This window comes from Epinephelus lanceolatus, chromosome 17, assembly GCF_041903045.1.
Source record: "Epinephelus lanceolatus isolate andai-2023 chromosome 17, ASM4190304v1, whole genome shotgun sequence".
Lineage (NCBI taxonomy): Eukaryota > Metazoa > Chordata > Actinopteri > Perciformes > Serranidae > Epinephelus > Epinephelus lanceolatus.
The window spans coordinates 40,964,546-40,992,511 of NC_135750.1; the positions used below are offsets into that span (position 1 = coordinate 40,964,546).

Genomic DNA, 27,966 nt, shown 5'->3' on the forward strand with positions numbered 1-27,966 from the left:
TAAATTCTACAAATTTAGCAGCTATCCATTACCTTACGCCTCAAACAGCAATCCTTAACTGTGGCTCGCCATCTAACAAGGAGAGAAAAGGAAAGGGAGAGACAAGCGTGTGTCTAACTATACCTAAATTGCGAAGTTTTTGTTATGATTATGTGACATATGTTTGGCCGGCAAGGAATTGTGTGGGGGCATGTCAGACTTGTGCCCAGGGGCATACATTTTGATGATCCTCCCCTGACTCTATCCTTTATTTCTTTTAAATCAGCGACAATAGCATTTAGCTTCTGGCTAACTTCTTTTTTTCCCTCTTTCATACTACAATAAACAGCTTTTCATCCTATCCATCCAGTACTTTTTCATGGGAGAGTAAGACCGTCTGGGAGCCTCTGGCTTATGCTGCTACTCACTTCTGCGCCATACCAGAAGTACATTCAGTCTCTCTTTCACACTCGGTACAGATTAATTTGAAACGATGTTTGAGTGCTGCCTGGGCAGAGACGGACGTTATTTTGAGGTGGCACGTCATTGCATCCTGCTAGGAAAGGAGCTAAAATTAGCATGTTCACCTGGGTGTTGTGTTTCTGTCAATGCCAATTAGAGCTGGAGTTGATAAATACTGAGACTACTGCAGTCATTTGACCCATGTGTTAATACTGATTGTAACCTTTCCCATTACATTAAAAAGCCAGACGTTAGCAAGTTTTTTGTGCAGTGGAAAAGAGGCTTAAGTTAGCTGCTAGCTGGCTATCTGAACAATGAATTGGCACTCTGGTTGTTGTTTACCTTAATTTGTTGCTTACTTTAAGAATTGTTGCTGTTAATCTGATGAAGCTACCAATGGCATGGTTTCCCTTGAAATTGTTGCATGTCATGCATTTAGAAAGAAGCTAGTTGTTTGGCTAATTTAGGGAAGACAGTCCAAGTTTTCTATATTTTCTGTCAATTTGTTGTGTCACTTTAACAGTGAACTAGTTCATTAAGCTGGGCAGAGAGGATTATGTCTAATCCATTCAGAATGCAACTATGTTCCAAACAGAAAATAAATATTGTAATGTTGGATTTCTACTCTAAATGCACTGACAAATCATCAACAAAAACAAACTGATAAAATACCCTGTCTAATCTACATGCGAGAAACCACCTATCAGACCTTTTTTTTTCAACAAAAAAAAACTTTGATGATTTTTACTAATTCCATGAGTTTTCCAGGCCTGGAAAATGTAATTATGAAATTCCATGACTTTTCCAGGTTTTTCATGACTGTGGGAACCCTGCTATTCATCAGACTTAACAATCTTTATCTTCATTCTCTTGGGAGCTAGGATGGACAGTTTTCACTGCTAAGGGCGCTGGTAGGAAGTTGAGTGCAATCAAAAGCTCATGAAACAGAATTGGACAAACATGATTTTATACTCCCTTGGTTATTCTTGTGAAAAATATAGAATGTTTTACTTCAGTATCTCAGTTTTATTATTATTTTTTGTTGTTATTCTTGATGGGTTTCAACATTTTAAATTGTGGTTCAAGGACACTGGGTTTTAACCAAATTTCCCAAGCTAATTTTGACTGCCACACTGAATAATTCAGTTAGCCATATTAAGCTTTTCTGTGAAATCGCACTGTTAATTCGTCAATAGTTGGAATTCTGTATCATTTTTGGTTGTGGGTGCAATTTTCTTTAATGCCGAGGAGGAATACGAGTTCAATGATTCCTGTGACAAAATGGAAGGTGTAGTGAATAAACATATGCAAGGTTATTGTTCTATCTGAATGGAAATAAGACATAAAGGTATCAGGTTGTTGCTGTTAGTTATTAAGGTAAGGATTAAGTAATGTCATTGTGCACTTCACTCATTTGTTGCACACTCCTCTTAGAATCTAGGCACTTTATCTGTTTATAAACTTGGTGGCACATGTGCCAAGTGGGTTACACAATCAATAAAACTGCTTTTTGCCACATGTTTCAAGTGAGCACTGACCTGCATTAGGTCAGCTTTTCCAAGTTTGTTAACTTGTTTGTTGATTGGTAGGTTTTATTCCACAATTATTATAAGTAGTAAATGTTAGTTACAGTGCTTTCTGTGGATCTCTCTTCCACTCTGGAAAGATGATGATGAGGTCAGCTGTGAAGAGATGACCTGAAACATTCTACTATCATCTCTGCTTACACTCACACATCAGGAATTAAACCCAAAAAATAATTTTTAGTTTATTTTTAAAAACACTGTATGCATCTAACAAGCAGAAACTGTAAATGTCCGGTGGATATGGAAGTTTATTTTGAAAGATACAATGCATGTAACAAGGGTAAATTAACACCCCATCCCTAAATGCTCAAAATTGACGCAAGAGGGTACCTAGCGCTTCATATCTTGACGCGACGTGCCACTGACCAAGCATCAGTATTCGATGAGTCTGGAGTGAGAATGTGTTGGTGTCAAGTTGATATCAACTTGTTAACAAACACTTGTTTATTTACACATCCAGCAGTAACTGAGCAACATTATAATTCATTTGGAACTGAGTTTCTGGTCAGCTGTACATGTAAGTCCAATATTCTCTCTCCTTTTGGATTCTGCCAACTCCTGAGGGAAATGTCTGACTCTCTAACTGCTAAATGCTCCTCTGTGTTCATCAGCTAGCCTCAACTTTGTCCGCTGTTCGCTGCTGAACAGAAAGTGTGTTTTAAAGTATTTGTGTTGAAAATAGCTGCCTGCTGCAGCCAGAAACAACGCTATGAGAGCAGTGACAGTGAACCAAAGCAGTGAAGTGTTGGGCTGAAACTTACAATTAAGCTTTACATGGATCTTTTCATAATATTTAGCACTTCAACACTTGTCCACATAATGTGGTGAAGAAATGCCATACTGTTCTCTGATTAGATAAATGACACGATGCTGGAAACACAAAATGACAGAGAGGTAATAACACTTACTATATCTGACAAAGAGTCATCACTGCAGGGCTCACTGCATGTTTTTCCCATTAACACTGATCCTAGTGTAGAAACAAAGACATAATTAGCATTAGAAACCTTTTTTGCCAAATCTAACTGTAAAAGCATTTGCCACAAATGGTCAATACCCTGACATAAATGTCTCTGATCTGTGTGGAGTGGATGGCAAACACTGTTATGTTGTGTTCACACTGGGCGTGATGCAAATTTTGTGTTCAAGTTTGAATGCTTGAACCCGGTGTGAACACAACATGATGCAAACAAAACAACTCATACTCTTGGCTGGGTGGTTAGTGAGTGCTGGGACAGAAACAAAGTATTTAATATTTCAGTGAAAATAAGAGTATTTGTTCACATCAGTGTGTCTGGAAATGGAATTTTTAGCCAGGAGGAAGGCCAGGATAATATTATCTGTTCTTAAGCCACAGGCATTAAATCTATAACAACCTGGTTCCAAAAAAGTCGGGATGCAGTGTAAAACATAAACCTTAGCAGATTGCAATAATTTGCAAATCCTTTTTGATCTATATTAAGTTGAATACAGTTCAAAGACAAGATTAATGTTTAAGTTAATGTTCAAACTGAAAATTTTATTGTTTCGTCTAAATACACACTCCTTGTGAATCTGGTGCCTGCAACACGTTTCAACAAAGTTCAGACAGTGGCAGCAAAAGACTGGAAAAGTTGTGGATTCCTAAAAAACACCTGAAACATTCCACAGGTAAACAAGTTAATTGCTAACAGGTGACAGTATTATGATTGGGACAGGGACATCCTCTGAAAAACTCAGTTGTTCACAAGCAATGATGGTGCACGCTCACCACATAGTGGAAAAACTGCATTAGTAATGCAGTTTTAAAAAGTTTAAAACCTTTCTCAATGCACAACTGCAAGAAGTTTAGAGGTTTCACCATCTACATTCCATAATATCATCAAGAGATTCAGAGAAGGAGCAACACCAGAAACAAATATTGAATGCCCGTGACCTTTGACCCCTTAGGTGGCACTGCAGCTGTGGCTCAGAGGTAGAGTGGGTCGTCCACCAATCGAAAGATCGAAAGATCAGCGGTTCGATCCCGGGCTCCTCCAGGCTGCATGTCGAAGTATCCTTGAGCAAGATACTGAACCCCAAATTGCTCCCAATGGCTGTTCCATCGGTGTGTGTGTGTGTGTGTGTGTGTGTGTGTGTGTGTGTGTGTGTGTGTGTGTGTGAAAACTGAGTAGCAGGTGGCACCTTGTATGGTAGCCTTGGCCACCAGTGTATGAATGTGTGTGTGAATGGGTGAACGTAACTCGTAGTGTAAAAAGCGCTTTGAATGGTCACTAGATGACTACCCAGATAGCACGCATAATCTGGCCGATGTCGGCCCGATGTATCAAGTTTAGATCGTAAAGATGTAGCAGGGAGAGCATTTGCTCATTGCCAAGACGTTGTTGAGACGTCGGCCTTTAATCGAAAATGACCACCACGCGACGTTCAAACGATCAATAAAAAAAGCTGCTCTCAGTAGGCGCTCCTTCATTAATATTCATATGCTTCGTTAACTACAACCTTTATTCATTTAGGTCAGACCTTTCAAACTACAAATATTTCACCATTCAATGTGAGAAATCAATGCTAACATTCAAAAATAGCTGACCCTATTTAGTGTGTAAGTGTGCACAATGAAGAGACAAAAGTCAATTTGACAAACTTTATTTTCAAATTTCCACAAACAATATCTGATGGCCAGTCCGCTTCTCCTGGCAGCCTGCAAGACACAGAAAAGACGATGAGCACGTAACTTCAAGAAACAAATCCTCTTTTAGTCAGATTGAAGGCTTTGGGTCCGTCACTCTGCTTAATTTAGTGCTGAAACTATTAAATAACGGGATCCGGCGTTAACTCTGTTAACTGTTAACAGCAGCTCAACAATCAGTCCTTCATCTCGGGAAAAACAGTGGTTTCAAAACTGCGCTATTACCTGTAGCCACCGGGGCGGTTTGCTTTGCAGAGGAGGAGACCTCGACTGATAAACTGCCCATAAAATCACATTAACAACATACCGAAGGCATCCTTAAACTTCACTATTTGACCTCCGTAGTCCTCTCCGCTCTTCTCACCCACACTTGAGCACCTGTCCAGGGCCCCAGAGGTCAGGCCGGGGGGCCGCGGGACCATGGGTGGCAGCTCCGTGCACTTCCACTTTAACCCAAAAGGAGTGCTCACGATAACCAGATGAGCAGATAACGTCAACTAAGGAAAATAAAATGAAAACACCACAGCTGTAGCCTGTTAGCTAACATGAGCTAAACCGCTAAACTAGCTAACAGCTAACGAAAGATAACGTTAGCTGGTGGGGACATGTGCTATATACACCCAGTCGTGCCTTGCCACTCACCAGGAACCTCTTTTAATGGTCACAGAAGAAACAACATAGCTATTTTCTGCCAATTTATTCCAATTAGCTAACCTGAAACCAACTGCGATGAGATGCTGTGTCCTGCGAGCTCAGTTCCAAACAAACACTGCGGAGATGAAATTCCGCCTTCAGTGGCGACTTCCGTATATGGGCAGACATTCTACGGCACTGGGCCGACCCAAAGCTGATGTAACAGAGCCATTTGATGAGCTGGGACAAAAGATTATTAAATTTAAAGATATCCGCCCATGCGGCCGACGCTTGTCAGACGTTACAAATTCAGGGCCGATGTGTCGTCCTCAGGCCGACTTTGGCCAGATGTATGTGTGCTATCTGGGTAGAAAGGCGCTATACAAATGCAGGTCCATTTACCATTTACCATTAAAACTGACATGATTGTATTTAGGATATTTATACATGGACTCAGGAACACTTTGGAAAACCACTGTTAGTAAACACAGTTCATCGCTGCATCTACAAATGCAAGTTAAGACTCTACCATACAAAGTGAAAGCCATATATCAACAACATCCAGAAACACAGCACACTTCTCTGGGCCTGAGCTCATCTGAGATGGACTAACAAAGAGGAAAAGTGTGCTGTGGTCTGACCAGTCCTTCATGGACATCGTATCCTCTGGACGTCCCTGATTATTGCAGACAGATAATGAGACACATTCTGTACAAATATTCCAAGAGCTTGGCTTCATAGTGAAATTGTGAGTAAGAGTGCAGGTGCTATACTGACCTGCCTGCAGTCCAGACCTGTCTCCCATTAAAAATATGTGGTGCATTATGAAGAGCAAAACACAAAAATGAAGACCGAAGAACTGAAGTCGTATATCGAGCAAGAATGGGAAAGAATTTCACTTTTAAAACTTCAATAGTTTGCTCAGTTCCCAAACACTTACTGCGTTCTGCTTAAAGATGATGTAACACATTGGTAAACATGCCCCTGACCCAATTTTATTGTGACATGTTGCAGGCATCAAATTCAGAATAAGCGTAAATTTACAAAAGACGTTACAGTTTATCAGTGGCAATTAAACATCTTGTTTTTGTACAGAATTCAAAAGAATTCTGTACAAAAGGGATTTGCAAATTATTTCATTCTGTTTTTATATACATTTGTGTCCCAACTTTAACAGCTGAACTGAGCAGTAGTACTGCTATCTTTCCTACACAGCATTCAATGTTTCTTTTTCTCAATGCCACCTCAGTAAATCTGTTACCTTGGTGATCAAATCACTGACTGTTGTCTCATTAATGTGTTTTAAGATGTGACCTCTGACTCCTGGAAGGGGCGGAGCCTTTAACTTCTAAGTCATGTCAGAGAGCAGCAAACATGAGCCTCCAATCACATTGCTCAACTTTTCCCACTGGTCTATGTCCTTACAGAGCACAAACACACAAGGACAAAGATACACATTTGAGTTAAGAACATGCTGTAGACATAATCATGCATATGCATACAAACATTTTACATCTAACACATAATCAGCCTCACAAACACACATTCAATTTTATTTTTTCATTTGTTTTATTTATAAAGCCCTACATCACAAATCACAATTTGCCTCAGATGTCATGTGTACAGAACAGATCAACATAATGAATTTACAATTATCCATATCTCCACAGTGAGAGACGGAGAGAGACAGAGACAGAGAGATGCAGGAAAACAGTAATGACAATAGCTACAATAACACTGATTTTAGTAATAATATAGTAATAATAATAATAATAATAATATGTTATACCTAAATATTAAAATATGACAGTATAGATACTGTATGTGACAATAATAATCAAATGTGTAATAATAGTAGAAGTATGACAATAATAATAGCAGTAGCAGTCGGCATCAGACAGGACCACGTCAGCAGTGTAACCACAATCCACAATCCAGGCGTAACCATGATTCGAGGGAACCTATGAGACAGAGGAGGACAAAAGCTCTGGCGAAGAGGGTAAGTTAGTGTCATGCAGTTATAGCAAATGAAGAAGAACCAACTTTTCAGAATCTGAGAGAGAGAGAAGGAGAGAAGGGGCTCAGTGTATCATAGGAGGTCCCCCAGCAGACTAGGCCTATATCAGCCTAACTAGGGGCTGGTCCAGGGCAAGCCTGAGCCAGTCCTAACTATAAGCTTTATCAATATTAGGTCTACTTTTTAATATGGATACAGTGTCTGCCTCCTGCACCGAAACAGGAAGATGGTTCCACAGAAGAGGAGCCTGATAGCTGAAGGAACCACAAGTAACCCTGTAATCTCAGAGTACAGTGTTCTAGTGGGATAATATGGCACTATGAGCCAGAGATGGGGACTCGAGTCATTGTTTTGATGACTTGTGACTTGACTTGACAAAAAATAGACTTGAGACTTGACTCGGACTTGGAAGTTAAAGACTCGGGACTTGACTTGACTTGAGACACAATGACTTGAATGACTTGAGTTTTATTCACATCATGTTTTCGGTTAGAATATAAAATTAATAAATTAATTTAATGATGTCGATTACCCGGTAGGAGCGCAGGCTGAGAATGGTGTCATGATTGGATCACTACCCTGTCAATCAGTCATGCCCTCTCTACGTACCTTACGTGTTTATTGGAGAAACAGGCCCTCTTATATCAAATAGGCATCAACATGTCAGCGGGAGGCGTACCGAGAGTCATCGTCTTCGGCTTTCGGAATTACCATTATTACGGCAAAAGACGAACAGCACAGTGCAAGACATGTGGCATAAACATCTCGGACAGCCAGGCGACAACTTCAAACTTTGTTCGTCATTTGAAGAGCCATTCTGCCCAGTAAGTGCTTGTCAATTAGCTAATATTATCTGGTTAGTCGGTAGTTAGCTAACGTTAACTTGATACGATACGGGGGTGGGGTGGGGGGGTGGGTCGGTTTGGTGGAACTTGTTTTTTAATTTATTTGCTAACATTAACCCCAGAAAACGTGAGCGAACATTCCAACCGGTTCATCACAAGACCGGCTGTACATTTTATGAACGAGCAACACAGGGTTAAATGAGCTAAATGGGTGATTTTGGCCGCTGCCTTGGTTATTGTGTGTGTGTGTGTGTGTGTGTGTGTGCGCGCGCGCACGCATGGGGGTCGCCCCTGCAAAGTAAACATTGCAGCGATGAAGTCAGTGTTTACTGACAATTACTTATATCTTGTCTTTTCACTTTATTAAGATCAGATTCTGCAGGTAAAATTACAATAATAAGGTGACTTGACTTGGACTTGACTTGACCTATTACAGGACTTGACTTGACTTGACTTGACATAACCTGTGACTTGACTTGACTTGACTTGCCCAAGAAAAAATGACTTGGGACTTACTTGAGACTTGAAGGTTAAGACTTGAGACTTACTTGAGACTTGCACATGTGTGACTTGGTCCCATCTCTGCTATGAGCTCTCTAAGATATGATGGAGCCTGACCATTTAGAGCTTTGTAAGTAAGGAGAAGGATTTTAAACTCATTTCTGGATTTTATGGACAGACAGTGCAGAGAAGCTTTGACGAGAGAAATATTATATCTTTTCTTAGTTCCTGTCAGTAATTGGGCTGCCGCATTGTGGATCAGCTGGAGAGTTTTTAAAGACTTGTTAGAACAACCTGATAATAGGGAATTGCAGTAATCCAGCCTTGAATGCCACAAATGTGTGGACCAATTTTTCTGCATCTTTTTGAGACAGGGTAGGCCTAAATTTTGCAATATTATGCAGATGAAAAAACACAGTCTGTGAAGTTTGTTCAATGTGGGAGGTAACAGACGAATCTTGGTCAAATATTACTCAGAGGTTTCTTACAGCTGTGCTAGAGGCCAGAGCTTTCTTTCTTTGAAAGAAATGGAATATTAGATATGGGTCTATAGTTGGCTAACACCTCTGGATCCAGGGTGGGCTTTTTTAAAAGAGGTTTAATTACAGCTGCCATAAAGGACTGTGGTACATAGCCTGTTGATAAAGACATATTGATCATGTCTAATATAGAAGTGTTAACTAACTAAAGGTAAGACTTCTTTAAGTTACCTAGTTGGGATGGGTCTAAGAGACACGTTGATGATTTAGATAAAGAAATTATTGAAAACAATTTGTAATTAGCTGGGTAACTTGAATCCCACTCACTGGCTTCACTTATACAAAACAGGCAGAGTCCAGCTTTATAGTTCAGAATTTGTATTGAAAATGGAAATGAGCAGGGGGTTACAACACAGGCAATACATGATGTCCATAAGTAACAGGTGACAGGAATTTGATGATTGATGGCTGGGTTGACTAATAAATGGTTTCTGAAAAACAGTAGAACAAAAGAGACTGAAAGCAAAGGCGTTCACCATAAATATAGCCTTAATGGCACAGATGAGTGATATTAACATTGAACAGTGGTCTCAATACATTGTGTAAAAGGCTGGAAACAAGGTGCTAAAAATGCATTAATTGGCTATAACTGCAGCGATTAACATTCATTAATATTAATTCACTGAACAAAGGAAATCAATTTTTTGACTAATGCAAACCGTAACACAAAGCAAGTGTCCCACGTCACAACCTAATGAATGAATTAGGGAAGTGGTGGCGTGGCAAATAAACCTGGCAGCATGCCAGTGCGACACATAGCAAACTAACTTCAGAGAAACTAATCAACCTCCTTGTCTCCAGAGACAAACAGACAATAAAGGTGGACTTACATGTGCAATCACTCATCGATCAGTCAATATAAGAATGGACAACATATAAGGATATGAGTCACGGCTCTCCGACGCTTCCTCCTCATAACCGGCTGTAGTCAGTATGCCCTGCGTATCCAGGCAGTTTATATAGAGCGCACAATGAACAGGAATGCACTGATACGGCCGCGGTCAGCGGAGATGGAGGGAATTCTTCACAATCATTGAGGTCAGTTGTTGAAGAGTAATCCGAGAGAAGCAATCCAAATATATATCAAGTCCTACAGCTGTGTTTAAGTTCCCTGTGATTGAAGGTAGATTGGTACTGTGTGAGGACAAGAGGTCATGAATTTTGCTCTAAAGTTAGAATTTTGTCATTAAAAAAGCTTATAAAATCATTATTGCTGAGGGCTAAAGGAATACAAGGCTCAACAGAGCTGTGATTCTTTGTCAGCCTGGCTACAGTGCTGAAAAAAACTTGGCATTGTTCTTATTTTCTTCTATTAGTGCTGAGTAATAGTTTGCTCTGGCATTGTGGAGACTGTCTTGCCAGACTAAACGAGATTTTTCCAACTTGGTTAAACGCCATAATTTTCACTATATTTGATCAAATTTACGGGTTTGGGATTTGTACCACGGAGCTAATTTTCTTTGTTTCATTGTCTTCTTTTAAAGGGGTGCTACTGTATAGACTCAAGCATTGTTAGCAGTGAGCCTTGAGCACTATCATCAAGATAATCAATTTGGGAGAGTTTAAAGTTGTATAGAAAGTCTCTGTTACAGTGGGACATGGTAATAAATTTAATGCCGCTAAAATAATTTCCTTAAATTTTGCTACAGCACTATCGGATAAAAATCTAGTATAGTAGCTTTTGCCAAGTGGCATGTAATTGAGTATTAAGAAATCAAAAGTTATTGAATAATGGTCTGATAAAGATGGATTCTGTGGAAAGACTATTGAGTTAATTCCATATGTAAGAACAAGATCGAGGGTGTGGTTAAAACAGTGAGTGGGTTTATGTACACCCTGACTGAAGCCAGTGGAGTCTAATAATGAGATAAATGCAGTAGTGAGGCAGCCATTATCAATGTCAACATGAATGTTAAAATCACCTACAATGATAACTTGATAATGGCAGAAACAGAAAGTGGCTGTGAGGTTTTCCAGGTTAGGTGTGAAAGACTAAAGATAAAGCTTTCAAAGGAATTATAATTTAGTTTAGGGTTAGGGTTGGGTAATTGACTAGAGTCAAAAATGGCTGCAACTCCCCCTCCTTAGCTGCTGCCTCAAGGAGTGCGAGTATCATTATGACTGGGAGTAGTGGATTTATTTAGACTAACATATTCTATTGTATCTATTGCATGTCTGTCCGTCCTGGAAGAGGGATCCCTCCTCAGTTGCTCTTCCTGAGGTTTCTCCCTATTTTTTTCCCCTGTTAAAGGTTTTTTTGGGGGGAGTTTTTCCTTATCCGCTGTGAGGGTCCTAAGGACAGAGGGATGTCGTATGCTGTAAAGCCCTGTGAGGGAAATTGTGATTTGTGATATTGGGCTTTATAAATAAAATTGATTGACTGAATTGATAATCATCATGACACAGCCAGGCTTTAGTGAGACAGAATAAATTAATATGATTATCTGATATTAATTTGTTTATTAACACTGCTGTGGATGACAGAGATCTGATATTTTAAAGTACACATTTAATTATCCTGTTTTGTTGTTCTTTCACAGAAAATGTGTTCATTTCTATTAGTTTTTTATGTACAATTCCTCTTTTTTTTAACTAGATTTAAATAATTTAGGTGGTTAGGGGACATACACTGTTTTATAACATTATGGGTGGGTAAGTGCAGGAAGCCCAGAGAAGCATTTCAGAGGCCGTTTACACGTCGCCGGCTATTTTCATAAACGGACATTTCACCATCTCCATTTTCAAAAAGATCTTCGTTTACACTTACCCGTGTATATATACACAAGAGCATGCCAAACCTGTAGGTGGCAGTGTAACGAGAGGCTCAAGCCTTCCATGTATCCATTGTCACCATAGCAACATAGGTTGCACTTTTGACACAGGCGCAAGTTCCGGCGCATACTGTGACGTCGGCTGCCTATAACTCCGTTTATCTCCGTTTATCTCAGTTTACATGCAAACGCGCAACCGGAGTTTTCCAAAATCTCCACTCTGGCCGGAGTTTTTAGAAAGACTCGTTTTCAGAGGAGAAATCTCCGTTTGCGTGTAAACGAAGGGCACAAACGAAGGAAGATGTCTCCGTTTATCAAAATCACCGTGTACGTGTAAACGGCCTCTCAGACCGCGACTCTGATTCCTGGTCTCAACTCTGGTTTGTCAGGGTTTGGATTCACTAATAAACTTGGCTAGGTTTCCAGAGATGAAATAAGCTCCAACAAAAGTGGGATGGATGAAATCTCTTCTAATCAGACCAGGTTTTCTTTGGAAAGGTTGGATTGAATAATGAAATGCGGTTAAACATCTGATCACTAGCCAGATTTGGGAGGGGTCCAGAGAAAACTACAGAGTCAGACATTACCTTTGCATATTCACACACCGATTTAACATTAATTTCAGTGACCTCCGATTGGCATAACTGGGTGTCATTACCACCGACATAAATAACAATCTTACTGAATCTATGTTTATTCTTAGCCAGCAGTTTTAAATGTGATTCAATATCACCCACCCTGGCCCCAGGGATACATTTGACTATGGTCACTGGTGTCGCTAACTTCACATTTCTCAAAATAAACATAAACAAGAGTACAAAGACAAATTACATCTCAAACCAAATTACTTGCGGCGTTTCCTCAGTTCTACACAGAGCCCTGCTTGTAATTAATGGAAGTTCATCAAAGTTTTATGTAAGCTGCACGTCTTGCAGAGCAACACCTGTTGGTGACAATAATAATTAGGCAGTCAGATGTAGGGATGTAACGATTACCGATATTACGGTAAATTTCAGTTAATTTTTACATGGTAAGAATTACCGTTTATGTTTAAATTAATTGCATTATCGCGGTGGATTATCAGGACATGTAATAACAGCCTCATTCAAGTCTCGCGATGCAGGCGCTGCGTGAATGCGTAGCATGTGTAAACACAAAGAATGAAAACATGGCGGAAGGTGGTGACAGCGGCACTCAGGACATTTCCCCCCCCCAGCTAAACGCACAAAGTCTGAGGTCTGGGCATACTTTGGGTTTCTGAAGAATGCCGAGGGACAGCTGGTGGAGGACAACTATCCTGTGTGCAGAACATGCAGAAAGAAAGTTGCTGCGAAGGGTAGCAACACTACACATCTGCTGGCTCATCTCCGTGACCATCATCCACAGCTTTACAGCCAATGCAAGTTATGCTATGCTATGCAAACGTCAGTTATTGTGTGAGGGACTTCGGTTTTACTAAGATTGTCATAATGTGTAACTCTCAACGTATATGGGACATTTGAGCCCTATCTGTCCTCCTAAACAGCGACTAGGTTTTCCGTTTTTGTTTAAGACACATAGGAGCTAATACTAGTTGAGTAGCTAATAGCCGTATTAGCAGCTATGTTGCTAACGTGTAAGTGTTTCAAAACGAAACAGAACTGAAAACACTGAGCGGAGCCGACAGAATATAAACTGATGTAACGTAACGCTAATTGAGATCAACTATGATTGAATCACTGTGATTATGTTTATTGTATGGTGAGCTAGAATCGATATAGACGGCCAGTTATGCTTTCTTGACATAAGCTCAAGGAAACAACATAAAATGCTGCCGTGTTAACCTTTGACCGAGAGCATGCACTCCTTTTCTCATACAGGTAATCCTCTGAATTATCCTCTGTAATGATGACCATTGCCCTTAGGGTTTTTTTGGTTTCTCCTGCACATTTGTGATATCTATTCTATATACTGTATGTCTTTTGTTCTACTCTTGCATTGTTTTGTTTGATATATATTTTTCCTCTCGTGCTAATAAATAAATAATATATAAATTGTTTACATATTTTGCTGACTGTTAAAATGCACCAGACAAGTAAGCTTTGATCCTGTAATGTGTTTACATATTTTGTTAATTTAAAATAAAATTTTCTGTTGCTGTGCCAATCCCTTGCCCCTTTAATGTGAAAGTTTCATTTTAATATAAGATTTTGGCTGTTAACATTTTAGTATGATAAGGAAGTTACAAGATTTAGGGAAGTTATTTCAATGTATCTATTTTTTGGACATTTTACAGCGCTTAAAAAAATATCGCAATATTATCGTTTACCGTGATAATTTGGTCACTATAATCGAGATATCTAGTCAGATGTAATGTTGAATACAAGTTTCATCCATCTGTTTTCTGACAATGATCTGGGACTGAGTCACATTGCAGCAGGCTGAGCAAGGTAATCCAAACATTCTTCTTCTTCTTAGCAATGTTTTCAGATGTCCCCTGGAGGATCTCAAGCCAAATGATTATATATAATCTCTCTAGTGTGTTCTGGGTAAACCCCAGGGTGTCCTTTCAGTTGGACATGCCTGGTACACCTCCACAAAAAGGTTCCCATGGGGCATTCTGATCACATGCCCAAACCGCCTCAACTGGCTCCTTTCGATCCAAAGGGACATTGGCTCTACCCTAAGCTCTCTGTCAACGTCTAAATTCCTTGCCCTGTCTCTAAGAGTATGCCCAGCCATGCAACGGAGGAAACTCAATTTAGCTCCTTATATCTGTGATCTCATTCTTTCGGTCACTACCCAAAGCTCATTACCATAGGTGAGGGTTGGCACCCTGACTGACTGATAAATGGAAAACTTTGCCCTTCCAGCTCAGCTCCCTCTTCACCACAATGGCTTGGTAGAATGCCTGCATTACTGTTGACACTGTACCAATCCACCTGTCAATCTCACCCTCAGTTTTAATGTAGCATGGAAGGACAACAGGCCCAGGACTAGGGCCCAGGCAAGTAGGCAGAGTCTGTAAATGGGGAAGGAGAACTCATATGGGCCTTTCTGCCTGCACTGAGACACACACACCTGAGAGAACTGAGACCTGCAACTGTTTGCTGCTTAATTTGGTAAAAAACTTTTAAAATCTTAAAATTAATGGGTAAAGCAAAGTTTTTAACACTCAGGTACCTCTGAACTTTGAATCTCTTTATCTGGGTCACATTTCATTTTTAGAATTGAGAAGGGATATAAAGTTAATACAAATTCTTTTGGTGGCAAGCAAAAAATCACTCACTAGGAAATGGCTAAACCCTATCCCACCCACATTAGAGGATTGGGTCGGTATTGTCCTGGAAATATTTAGAATGGAAAAGCTTACTTATCTACTTAGAAACCAGAAAGATAAATTTTACAAAATGTTGGAGAATTGGATAGTTTTCATAACCCCAACCCGAGCAGATTTCATCTGATCACACAGGTAATATAACTTAATTTTTTATTCTAATTTAATTTAATATACCTCTTTTACTGGACTATAGCGGTAGGTGCCCCCCGCCCCCCCCAACAGTTCTTTTGAATAGTTCCTTTAGATGATAACTTGTGTTAAGGTGGGTTGTAAATGGGTATGTCCAGCAGGGGCGAAAATCCCATTTCATAGTTGGGGGGACAATAAACAATAAAATTTTAGAGAATAATTCCAGGGGGGGGACAAGGAAAAAAAGTTGTAGCCTGTCTTTTATACAGCATCTTTTACCGCAATTTGACGCTTTAATCTTCTCTCTATCTCTCCAACAGGCAGAGTGAATGTCTATACTAACTAAACTAAAACTAAAACTAAACATTTCCTGCAATTAAACTGGTAAACTGGTTTATAAACAGTATGCTGTGAGATCTGCCACTGCACACCTCACAACCGCGCGTAATACTTGCGCATAATGACCGCTCCTCATCGGTTAAACTGCACGTCTTTCATGTTTGTCTCACTGACAGGTGGAGAGCCTACAGACAGGTACCCATTAGCTACGAGCCGCTCCGTCACAACCGTGCATAATAGTCGTGCATAATGACCGCTCCTCGTCTGCACGTCTTTCATGTTTGTCTCACTGACAGGTGGAGAGCCTACAGACAGGTACCCATACGAGCCGCTCCGCCACAACCGTGTGTAATAGTCGTGCGTAATGACCGCTCCTTGTCAGTTAGACTGCACGTCATTCATGTTTGTCTCACTGACAGGTGGAGAGCCTACAGACAGGTACCCATTGCTCCGCCACTGACTGCTCTTGTCCTGTCCTCTCCCTCTTCTTTCTCTCCTGTCCTCTCTATCACTAAACTCTGAGCTTAATCATTAGCTTTTAGCTTAGCAGCACTCCTAATTGAGTAGGCTTTTGAACAATGCAGGAGAAATGTTGCAGACAGTTTATATTATCAGCCTGGGCCTGGGGCTTGTTGTAACAGTAAATGGGATGTGTTGTAACTTGTGTAAGTTAAACTGTGTCTGTGTGAGTGAACATCTTACCCTGCGATGCGAGATGTGGGCAGCGGTTCCAGCCACACGCTGCTACTGCTGCCAAGCAGCCCCGCCCATTGGAAAGAGTGTGGGATATACCACTACTAGGAATGGGAAGGGGGGACTAAATCTTTTAAGATTTAGATAACACATTATTGCGTGATTATAATGAGCACCGCTTACATTGTGCTTTCAATAAATACTACTGCATTGTTCAGAAATTATTAATTGTGTCTCAAATTATTCTAGGGGGGTACAGCTTTACTGAAGGGGGAGTCATGTCCCCCCCCCCCCCCCCCGGGATTTCTGCCCCTGATGTCCAGGGACAGCAATGTATCTAATTCATATGTGGCATTTCTTCACTGTTATCAGTCTGTTCTAAACTTCTGTTCTGGATCTTGCCAAATGAATATGAATTAATATAACATGCTGAATGGATGCAATAATAGGCCCCCACTAGGGGGTGAGGTCAACTTCCAGATAGGGTGGGATCCACATGGAGTAAAGGAGAACTGGATTAAAGTCACATTCCCACCTTTATGTGCCCTGACTGACTGTTCAACATTACACTCTGGACTATTCTTTCCCTAAAAAAAGGAAAGGAAAATAATCAATATATCTTCTGTGCATGTTTTTGTCTCGTTTTATACCTGCCCTTTCTAAATAAAAATAAAATTTAAAAAAGTAAATAAATAAAATTAATGGGTAAAAATGTTTGACTAGGGCCAGTCTGTTTGACGTAAAACCTTGGAGTGGTTGCTGAAGCATGCCAGCCAAGAAATAAGGTATGCCAAACAATACAATGTTTGTTTGTTTTTTTTAAAAAGATTATTTTTGTGGGCTTTTTTGCCTTTAATGACAGGACAGAGAGTCTAATGGGGAGACAGAGAGAGAGTAGGGACTGACATGCAGCAAGGGGCCGCGAGACGGATTCGAACCCGCGGCCGCTGCAGCGAGGCAATGCCTCTGTACATGGGGTTCTGGCACTATCCACTACACTACCAACACCCCAAACAATACAGTGTTTAATAAATAGATTTTACTTATTTTATTCAAAAGTTAACTCAGTTCCTTGTGAATTTAGAATCCAATCACCTGCAAGTCTCTGAATGAGAGGATCATCTTTCTTCTTGTTTTACAAGGTATACAATTTGTTTGAAAATTATATATTTATTAAAATGTTTGTAATGTTTTTTTCTGTTATACTAATTTTCTTTTGTTTATTTTAGTTTAAACCCACACCTAAATAGAGGAGTCAACCACCGTTTTTCCCACAATTTATTGATTTTGTTGCAACTTTAATTTATTAATTTATTGGGCAATTTATTTTGTTCTGTTGTCTGAGGCCTTGCTGCATTAAAGGAGGAGACTGGTTAGCAGGGCAGCAAACCTCTTTGTGATGTGTGTGGTTTGAATTATTTTTCTATAAGTAGGTAAACTTTGAGTGTTGTGGATTAATTTGATCTATATTGACTCATTTGTGTGTTGTGTTTAATCCATAGTTTCCCTACATCATTTGTGATTTATTTATTTTTTCATTGTTCATTTCATAGCCCTACTCCAGCTTCCCCCACGGTGCAGCAATCACATTAATCAATTCCTTAATTATATTATTGCTGTTAGTTTAATGTGGTTTCATTTGAATTCATATTTAAACTTTTGTTGCTCCTCAGTTGACTCAAAATACAGTACAGGCCAAAAGTTTGGACACACCTTCTCATTCAATGCGTTTTCTTTATTTTCATGACTATTTACATTGTAGATTCTCACTGAAGGCATCAAAACTATGAATGAACACATGTGGAGTTATGTACTTAACAAAAAAAGGTGAAATAACTGAAAACATGTTTTATATTCTAGTTTCTTCAAAATAGCCACCCTTTGCTCTGATTACTGCTTTGCACACTCTTGGCATTCTCTCCATGAGCTTCAAGAGGTAGTCACCTGAAATGGTTTCCACTTCACAGGTGTGCCTTATCAGGGTTAATTAGTGGAATTTCTTGCTTTATCAATGGGGTTGGGACCATCAGTTGTGTTGTGCAGAAGTCAGGTTAATACACAGCCGACAGCCCTATTGGACAACTGTTAAAATTCATATTATGGCAAGAACCAATCAGCTAACTAAAGAAAAACGAGTGGCCATCATTACTTTAAGAAATGAAGGTCAGTCAGTCCGGAAAATTGCAAAAACTTTAAATGTGTCCCCAAGTGGAGTCGCAAAAACCATCAAGCGCTACAACCAAACTGGCACACATGAGGACCGACCCAGGAAAGGAAGACCAAGAGTCACCTCTGCTTCTGAGGATAAGTTCATCCGAGTCACCAGCCTCAGAAATCGCAAGTTAACAGCAGCTCAGATCAGAGACCAGATGAATGCCACACAGAGTTCTAGCAGCAGTCCCATCTCTAGAACAACTGTTAAGAGGAGACTGCGCGAATCAGGCCTTCATGGTCAAATAGCTGCTAGGAAACCACTGCTAAGGAGAGGCAACAAGCAGAAGAGATTTGTTTGGGCCAAGAAACACAAGGAATCGACATTAGACCAGTGGAAATCTGTGCTTTGGTCTGATGAGTCCAAATTTGAGATCTTTGGTTCCAACCGCTGTGTCTTTGTGAGACGCAGAAAAGGTGAACGGATGGATTCCACATGCCTGGTTCCCACTGTGAAGCATGGAGAAGGTGTGATGGTGTGGGGGTGTTTTGCTGGTGACACTGTTGGGGATTTATTCAAAATTGAAGGCACACTGAACCAGCATGGCTACCACAGCATCCTGCAGCGACATGCCATCCCATCCGGTTTGCGTTTAGTTGGACGATCATTTATTTTTCAACAGGACAATGACCCCAAACACACCTCCAGGCTGTGTAAGGGCTATTTGACCAAGAAGGAGAGTGATGGAGTGCTGCGGCAGATGACCTGGCCTCCACAGTCACCGGACCTGAACCCAATCGAGATGGTTTGGGGTGAGCTGGACCGCAGAGTGAAGGCAAAGGGGCCAACAAGTGCTAAACACCTCTGGGAACTCCTTCAAGACTGTTGGAAAACCATTTCAGGTGACTACGTCTTGAAGCTCATCGAGAGAATGCCAAGAGTGTGCAAAGCAGTAATCAGAGCAAAGGGTGGCTATTTTGAAGAAACTAGAATATAAAACATGTTTTCAGTTATTTCACCTTTTTTTGTTAAGTACATAACTCCACATGTGCTCATTCATAGTTTTGATGCCTTCAGTGAGAATCTACAATGTAAATAGTCATGAAAATAAAGAAAACACATTGAATGAGAAGGTGTGTCCAAACTTTTGGCCTGTACTGTATATTTTATGCTATGCATTAAAAATAAATCCTAAATATTTTTGGTATAACAGTCTCTGGTTTGAGTCCTTAACAGTCTTCAATAATCTATCTGATTCAGTCACATTGAGCTCACTTCTGAACAAGACCCCAATATACTTGAACTCCTTCACTTGGAGCAGTTACGCACTTCCAACCTGAAGGGAGCAATCTAGCAGTTTCTGGCTGAGAACCATGGACTTAGACTTAGAGGTTCTGACTCTGACACGCAAGTGCTATGCAGGACTGTCGTGGTGAAGGGGGAGCTTTTAGCATATAATGCTAACAAACATGTACCAATCAATATGACACTTCTGATCTTGGTTAATACTTGACCCCAAACATGTGCACCAACTTTGGTAAAATTCTGTCCACCACTTATTAAAGCCATTTATAGGCCAACAGAAGGAAGTAGCTCAACTGCCAAAATCAAAGCAGAAGCAAGAGGGGTTCAGGCTTCACAAAGCCGAACAAAGTTGTTTAAGCTGGTTTAATTCTGTCTAAAGAAGGAGTGATAAAAATCACATACTTGTTTAATCATTACAGTGTATGCAGTGTTTCAGTAATTGCACACCTAAAGTCCTGTGTTGCTCCCTTTGAATCAGATATGAAAAAAACTTGATGGGTGTGTTTAGGAAATGAGACCAAGATGTCTCCACTGAATTTAATCAGGATTGCTCAAAGACAACGAAAGTCATGGCCTATTTCCTTTTAAGCCCAAGCCCCTGCAAAGAATGCAAACTACCAAAGAATCCATCATGGTTCCCTTAATTGGCCACTAGACTCTTTGCAGAGGACACTGAGATGTAGATGTGTTGCAAATTTCAAATCAGTCTGACTCAGGGTGTGAGGGGCATGGCCTGTCAAAGTTTTTCCTTTTTCGGCCATCAATTATAGCGCCACCATCAGGCTAAATGGAATCAAATTTGATCTGAAGCATTAGGACATCATTTCCAATTATGGTGCCAAGTTTTATGTCTCCTGCTCATTCCAATTTTTTTTTAGCTGGGCTGCAGTAAATCAATATTGAAATCACCTAATATGGAACAGGCTTTGCACTTCATGACAATAGCATTCTGAAGTTCAACAATATCAACAAAAGAGTTAATATTATGGCTTGGTGGTCTATGTACACAACCAATGATAACATGGCCTGGAAACAAAGTCATTTATTACCTCAATAAAAGTTGATTTAACATAACTATCTGTATTAGGATTACCAATTACTAAATCTTGTGGCAGAGTGTATGTAATAATCACTATAATAAGGAGGGATACCCCACTACCTTGTCCATCTATTCTATTGGTAAAAAGATGATTGTGGCCATTTTTTGAGCAGAGAGACACTTTCAAGTTGTTTAACCAACTTTCAGTAAGACCGACAACAGAAAAGTGTAAAGGTAATGAGGTAAAGTAGTCAATTAATAAATTAAAGTGTTTTGGAATTGGAATTTATTTTTTTCATGTTTTTCTAGACACCTTGATTTTAAAGAGTCCTCTGTGTAGTATTTGCAAGTATCTAACTTCTGATCAAAAACAGTGAAATGATCATCACTAATCAGCATTTAAGAAAGGTGAAAGGTTTGAGTAGTTCAAAAGTGCTACAGAGTTGCTTACAGGTTTGGAAGAGTCCACGACAGTGTTATTAGTGTCCATAACAAGATGGGCACTGCAGGAAAAGGGCGATAAGTTCACTCCTGAGGGGCAAGATACAAAATCTCGAGGTGGGTGATATTGTAAATATGCTACCATTCCCTTGTTGCATGCTGCTTTGACCTTTGGCCACAGTTCAGTTTGTTTCTGTCTCATACATTCAGTGAAGTCTTGACGTAGATCTTGGTGCCCTAAAGTTTTTCCCTCTTTTATGAATTTCTTCTTTATCCTTACATCTGAGTTATGTCATTACAATTATCTGATGCATGATGGATTGCGCATTATATTTCCCGTTACAATGTGCCCATTCAATCTCAATTTGTTTCGAGACATGTTCCAATTTATCAGCCAGCAGTTGGTTAGATTTAGATTGTGTGACTTGCCACAATTAATTTCTCTCATCAATTATTTCATCTATAAGAATGTTGCAGAGACCTGTCAGAGATGGTCCTAAGGTTGGCAGAGTTATCAGAGCTTTTTATTTAACTCATCCATGTCCTTCTGAGGTGATTGTGAGCTATTTTAAATAACTTGCAAATCTTTCAGAGTGCTGTCAACTCTTTGATTGGTGGAGTCAACAAACATTTGGACAAATGATTTAGAGTTTTTTTTCTTGTTGATTCATTTGAGTGTTTAAATGACTTCCATTGGTCAAACATCTCATTCACCATGAACAATGGCAAAGAAAACCTTCTTCCGCTGCGGGTACCATCCACATTTTTTTACAGTATTGTTGAATATGCGAACAAAACACCATGGTCAAGTGAAGAGTTGATGCTATCTTCTGTCTGTTTTGGCTGTTGTCAGAAGTGATTATTCTATGGCCTACTAGTTACAAGCTGTTCACAGTAAGGAAGATCAGCAAGTCCACATCTGTAACTATAGTAACTTTTAATATGTCAGCCTGTCATCAGGTTATCTCAGTGTTAACTCCCACATGCTAGATTTCAGGTTTCAGCCATCAGCCATAGGGTTTTACTGGTATTACAAACTTCTTGGCAGAAACATGCCATCTCTTCAAAGTTCTGTCCATACATACCATTATCCATTACCATTTACTTATTCAGTAGGAACCAAAGGACTTGGGTCTGAGAGCCACACACACAGGGGAGGCAAGTCAAAAATAATTAACAGACAGACCAATACATAGTTACTTTTGGTCTTTTCATGGGACTTCTCAACACAAAAATATAAAATACCATAATCCCTATCCTTCAACTTCAAAGCAATCTATATTTAGATTGCCCTTTTAGGAATTTACCAGAATTGTTTCTACATTTCTGCTTAACACTCAGAAACAGAACAGAAAGTACAGAGTAGGTGACATAAAACACATTCATTCATTCATTCATTTTCCATAACTGCTTATCCTGTTAGGGGTTGCGGCACACCCTGGACAGATTGCCAGACTATCACAGGGTGACCGTATAGTAAACAATAAATACAACAATAATATTTTATACAATATATAAACAATATTATCTATATGCATGAACTTGGACATACTTATAAAAGAATAATAATGCCTTTGACTTACCTCTCTCCTAAATGGATCGATTAAGGCCACCACTGCTGGGTATTTGCTGATGAGGTTTTGGTACAGATCAACTAATTCATATGGTGACTTCAAAACTCCTGTTACAACTTCATACTTTCCCTTAGACTGAGAAGAGAAGAAAACAAATTAGATTCTCTTTGCTGCTTGTCTCTATAGGCTGTGGCTATACTCCATTTGCATGTGAACAGACCTCTTTAGCTGCACGCATATAGAATTGATTTACACGATGACTCATATACAAGGACTCCCAACATGTTGGCTCACATAAAGCCAGCAACTACCCTTTGTCGACTTACATAGTCCAATAACTCAGGGGCAGCACAGTTTACTGCTAAATGGATCTCTGTCCCCAGTGCCAGTCCAACATTAGTGCAGGCTTCAGTGATCAGATCTAGAGGCTGCTCGTAGGTCGCAGCCATCACTCCCCTGCCACACAGCATTGCCTGGATGGCCCCAGAGCAAAGACATAGTTACTTTGTCAACATCTATGTATTGTGCTTAGCTGAAGCTGCATGTGAATGACAATAGATGAGTATATATTCATGGTTCTGAAGGAGACGTTTGTCATTGCAAGATTATTAGAGTACGAACATGTGTACCCCCCTCACTGTTCATGTTATGAATGTAAGGGCTACAGGTTATTGAACAATGCAGGAGATAACTCTGTGTACATAGTGCAAATGCTGCTTGAAGGAAATGGTAAACAGTAGATATATTGAATCCTTTGATAAGCATACCTCCAGGCCTGCATACCTGAGTTAATTTGAAAATTAGCCATGACAATAGAAAACAAATCTCCTTTTTTGTAAGTAACTTTTATGGAAAGCTCAGTAACAGAACCTTGAATACTGCCTCCACCTTTTACACTGAGAGCTCTAACAAAGCCTGTGTGAACCCAGGCCCTATTCTTGCAGTGAATAAATCGCAATGTCCCTCACCCCAGCTTTTGTTGCAGTGTTCATTATTCTCATCATCTCCTTCTGTATCTCAAGGGTCATTGTGATTATCTGTTGAAGAAGTTCACAGTTCAGTGTATTTAACAAATGCTATGGTAAAAAAAAAAAAAAACAATTTACAAGAACTGAGGTGCCTTAACAATACCACATCATAGCAACAACAAAAGATGCACAGGGACTTGCACAAAAAACACTGACTTCATACAGTTAACACGTCTATGCCAACTGCCAACAGATAGAACATGCAACAACTACATGGAGGTGTTTGAAGAGTGGTGAGTACTTGTTTGACTCGCTGTCCAACTTTGGGGATCAGGATGACTTCCTCAAGTAAATTCAGTTTTCCAGGAGGAGTCTTCCCATAGTTCAGCAAAGTTACCAAAGAGACAGGGATGTGAAACTGTGTTGGAGCCTGAATAACATTTTTAAGACATCCACATATGTAGTTCCAGTGTAGTGTTTGTTTGAATGTGCATGTTTGTGCTTGTCTGGTCTAACCTTTCTGTTTTTCAGAGCTGCTATGTATTTGTACAGTGGGATATCCTGTATTTTTGCCCCTCTTTTGGCCACTGCCAGAGACACTGAGCCAATGGCCAAGCTCCCAGGCAAAACTGGCTTGGGTGGCTCTGCTGAAGGGATTGGCTTCTCTGCAGTGTTGCTCTTTCTACCTGTGATGTTACAAAAGAAAACAAAGTGACAAACCTGGATAGACATTAATGTGCTAAAAGGAGGCTAAATGTACATTTTCATGTGCTGCCCTTTATAAAGCAACTGAAAAGAGCAACAGAACATAAGACTCCTGTGCAGTGAAACTGAAGTGCCATAGTAGCAAAAAAAGTATAGGCACAGATGTGTAGTGCAGTTCCATCCATCCATCCATCCATCCATTAGCTATATCCTCTTATCATTTAGAAGGTCAGGGGGAGACTGGAGCTGATCCTAGCTGACACTGCAAGGTTCAACACCAACTTTTAAGAGTGACTGCCAGGCTGGCAACTAGGCCTCAGCTTTTGGTTGCTGAAACTGGAAACACCTTATTGTTGGGACCTCTGGACTTCACAGATGATTTTTGTTAATTTGTGTAAACTGACATTACTTTTAATTTCAGCCCACTTGAAATGGTAGATATGGCCTTTTCAGATTATGGACAGCCAAATTAACCTTTACTTTTTCATACCTTTGGTGAAAACATGCCCATTAAACCACCACTGGTCACTGTGGCCCATAGCTTTTCACTGTCATCAAGTTAATTTAAAAAAAATCTGCTATTCTTCTTCTTTTCTCCTGGGACATCATCAGAGGAGAGTCCTTGGTGGAGGAGGAACTGCCCTTCTCCCACCTTTTCTCAGCTCAGCTCCCACCAGGAGCTGTGGCCTTGCTCTCAGCACGTATGGACTGCTCAAAACCAGCAGACACAAAAAAATCCTCTCAATGTTAGAACATTTCAAATAAGTTAGTGCTGGGCAGACACAAAGTTTGCAAGCTTACTTTTCAAGCAAAGGAGAACAAAGCCTCATCAGTGCAGAGCTGCTAACTCTGTAAGGACAGAGAGTGGCCAGACTCCTCTTACCTTCACCACTGGAATAGAATACAGCAAAGACTGTACTGGAACCATTTTCTTCTAAAGCCTGGTATACACTGTGTGATTTTGGGCTCTCCAAGACTAAAGATGACAAACGTGAAAGAAATGTACCTCGCAAAGTGAGAGAGAGTTCTGTGTCAGAAATTTGGGATGACTTTCTCACTGAGTGACTGCTGTTACGACCTTCATCTACTAACCAACCAATAGAAATGCAGCATGAAATGATGCACCAATGCTAAACCCATACAAATAGACAGAAAACAGCTTGCCTTGGAGGCAAAATGTGTTAAACAAAATGTGGGGGTTTCCAGCAAAGAGGGAAACTTTGTGGAGTTGTGGCAGCAGAAGCCTTACCTGTATGATGTGTCTTCCAGCTCTTACAATTATCATGTAAAAGAGGACAGAGCATGGAAATAAATAGCTAGTGCCCACTGCCCACAAAACTTAAAGCTTATTTAATTATGTGACCCTTTATTTTGTGCTTCACAGTTCACCTGTGATTGAGTAGGCACTGTCATCTTAGAGTCTGAAAATATCAAGCATGTCATATCCAAGTTTATGCAGAGCAGGTGAGCGGAGCGGACAGGGTGAAAATTTCCACTCCTCGCTCGCAGACCTGTCACTTTGCGCCGCTCGTCTGCTCCGCTTGGTTCTGTGCATTCTTCGCTCTGCTCCGGTCCACTCCAGCATAAATTTTATCCCACTCCACTCGCTCACCACTCCGCTTAAAAAACTGCGTCGTACTACCCTAACCTGTAATCTTCTATTCACAAATAAAACATGAGCTTGGTAGCTCTTTTTCTTGTTCCACATAATCACCATCTGTTAGTTTTACAGGCATGGTACACTTGTAGGACTTCTCAGTTTCTTTTCTGAAGTACACAGTAAACTCCATAGTTTTGAAAGAAAATAGTGTGGATGTGCGTATGGAGCTATATTTGTGTCTTTATTACATGCGAGAAAATAAATGATATGAGAGGGGAAAAAAATGTTTGAGAGAAAAAAAAATATTTGAGAGAAAAAGTTTTCACACTGATAGCAAAAAATAATAATATTTGAGACTAAAAAAAGTTTTGAGAGAAAGTATTTTGTCATAGAATACTAAAAAAAAATAATCTGAGATTTAAAAAATGATTTCCAAGAAAAAACTTTTTTTTACTCTCAAATATTATTTTTTTTGCTATCAGTGTGAAAATATTTTCTCTCTCAAAAAAAAATTGTTTCTCTCAAAACATTTTTCTTCTCTCTCTTAAAACCTAAGTCTTTGCTCTTGTGTCAGGATTTTGCTGTCACTGTGAAAATAATGTCATGGGCGGGGCCACGTTCCTATTGGCCAGTCTCAATCGAATTGACAGCTAGGTGAGGATCGTCTTGGGAGTCGAATTCAACTGAATCATTCATCCACCATGGTGGATTCACCGGCATAGATGCGCTGCATTATTTGGGAGCAGAGACTCCAATGTTTGGGTAAGATGGTGACACATACAATTGATGGGTAGCTAGCTGAGCAAGTTGGTTATCAAAATCATTCCTATAATGAATACCTTTTCTCACCTAACGTTAATTTACCGAGATTGTGTTATTAACTGCACTAGCCAGCTAGTGTTAACTTTACATCTAGCTAGGTTATCCCATTAACGTTACTTTACTACGGTGCTTTTCTCTTCCAACATTCCATGTGTGGCAGGGTGAGCGCTGCTACACCTCCGCCCTTAATTGGCATCAGCTGGGCCTAATTTCCAGTTGTCGGAGCCTAACGCCAGGGCCACACCAGACACGGAAGCACTGCGAATAGCCTCGAAGCGCCGAGAAGCGAAGTTTACTTTTGGCGCCCATGTTAAACGATTGTGTCATCCATGCTGCAGCGATTGTTTCGGCGTCTGGTCTATTTTCTGCGCGAGCCGCGAGCAAATGTGTCAAGCCGGGCAGGAATATAGGCTATACATATTAGTCAGTGGTATCTAAACAGAGCACGAGAGAGACGAACACACACACACGCACACACACACAAGACAGAGAGAGAGTGTGGGCCAGCTATAGGGGGTGGGGGTCGGGGCACACACACTCAAACAGAGAGAGATACCCATGATGGAAAAACAGCCCCAAATGTGACGGAGACAACACAGCTGGGAGCAGAAGCGCTTGTCGACCGGCGTGGAGAAATGCACGTCTGATGTGAACGGGCTCACGCGAGAATTTCGATGCGCTGCTCTTCACAGCACTTCGCTGGCAGTGTGGCCCACCTGTAATTGCACAGTGGTGGCACCTGCGTTATTTGGTTTTCCCCTCACGGGCACGCTCACTTCTACCTGGCGTTTACCTGGCGAGGGCTGTGTGTGGCGTGCTCTGGTTGGTGTGCTTTGTGTTTGTCGTGGTCTGGTTTCTGTACCCAAACTTGGGACTCAT

At 40.4% G+C, this 27,966-nt stretch overlaps 1 protein-coding gene across 1 annotated transcript; it reads right to left on the minus strand.

The window, feature by feature from the left end:
- Nucleotides 1-40: 40 nt before the first annotated feature.
- Nucleotides 41-27,966, minus strand: eno4 (enolase 4). The gene is given in 10 exon segments (XM_078160881.1): nucleotides 41-72; nucleotides 5,033-5,141; nucleotides 6,590-6,748; nucleotides 23,002-23,127; nucleotides 23,319-23,443; nucleotides 23,918-24,029; nucleotides 24,262-24,390; nucleotides 24,477-24,646; nucleotides 25,318-25,373; nucleotides 27,881-27,966. Coding segments are annotated over 10 exon segments (1,104 nt in total).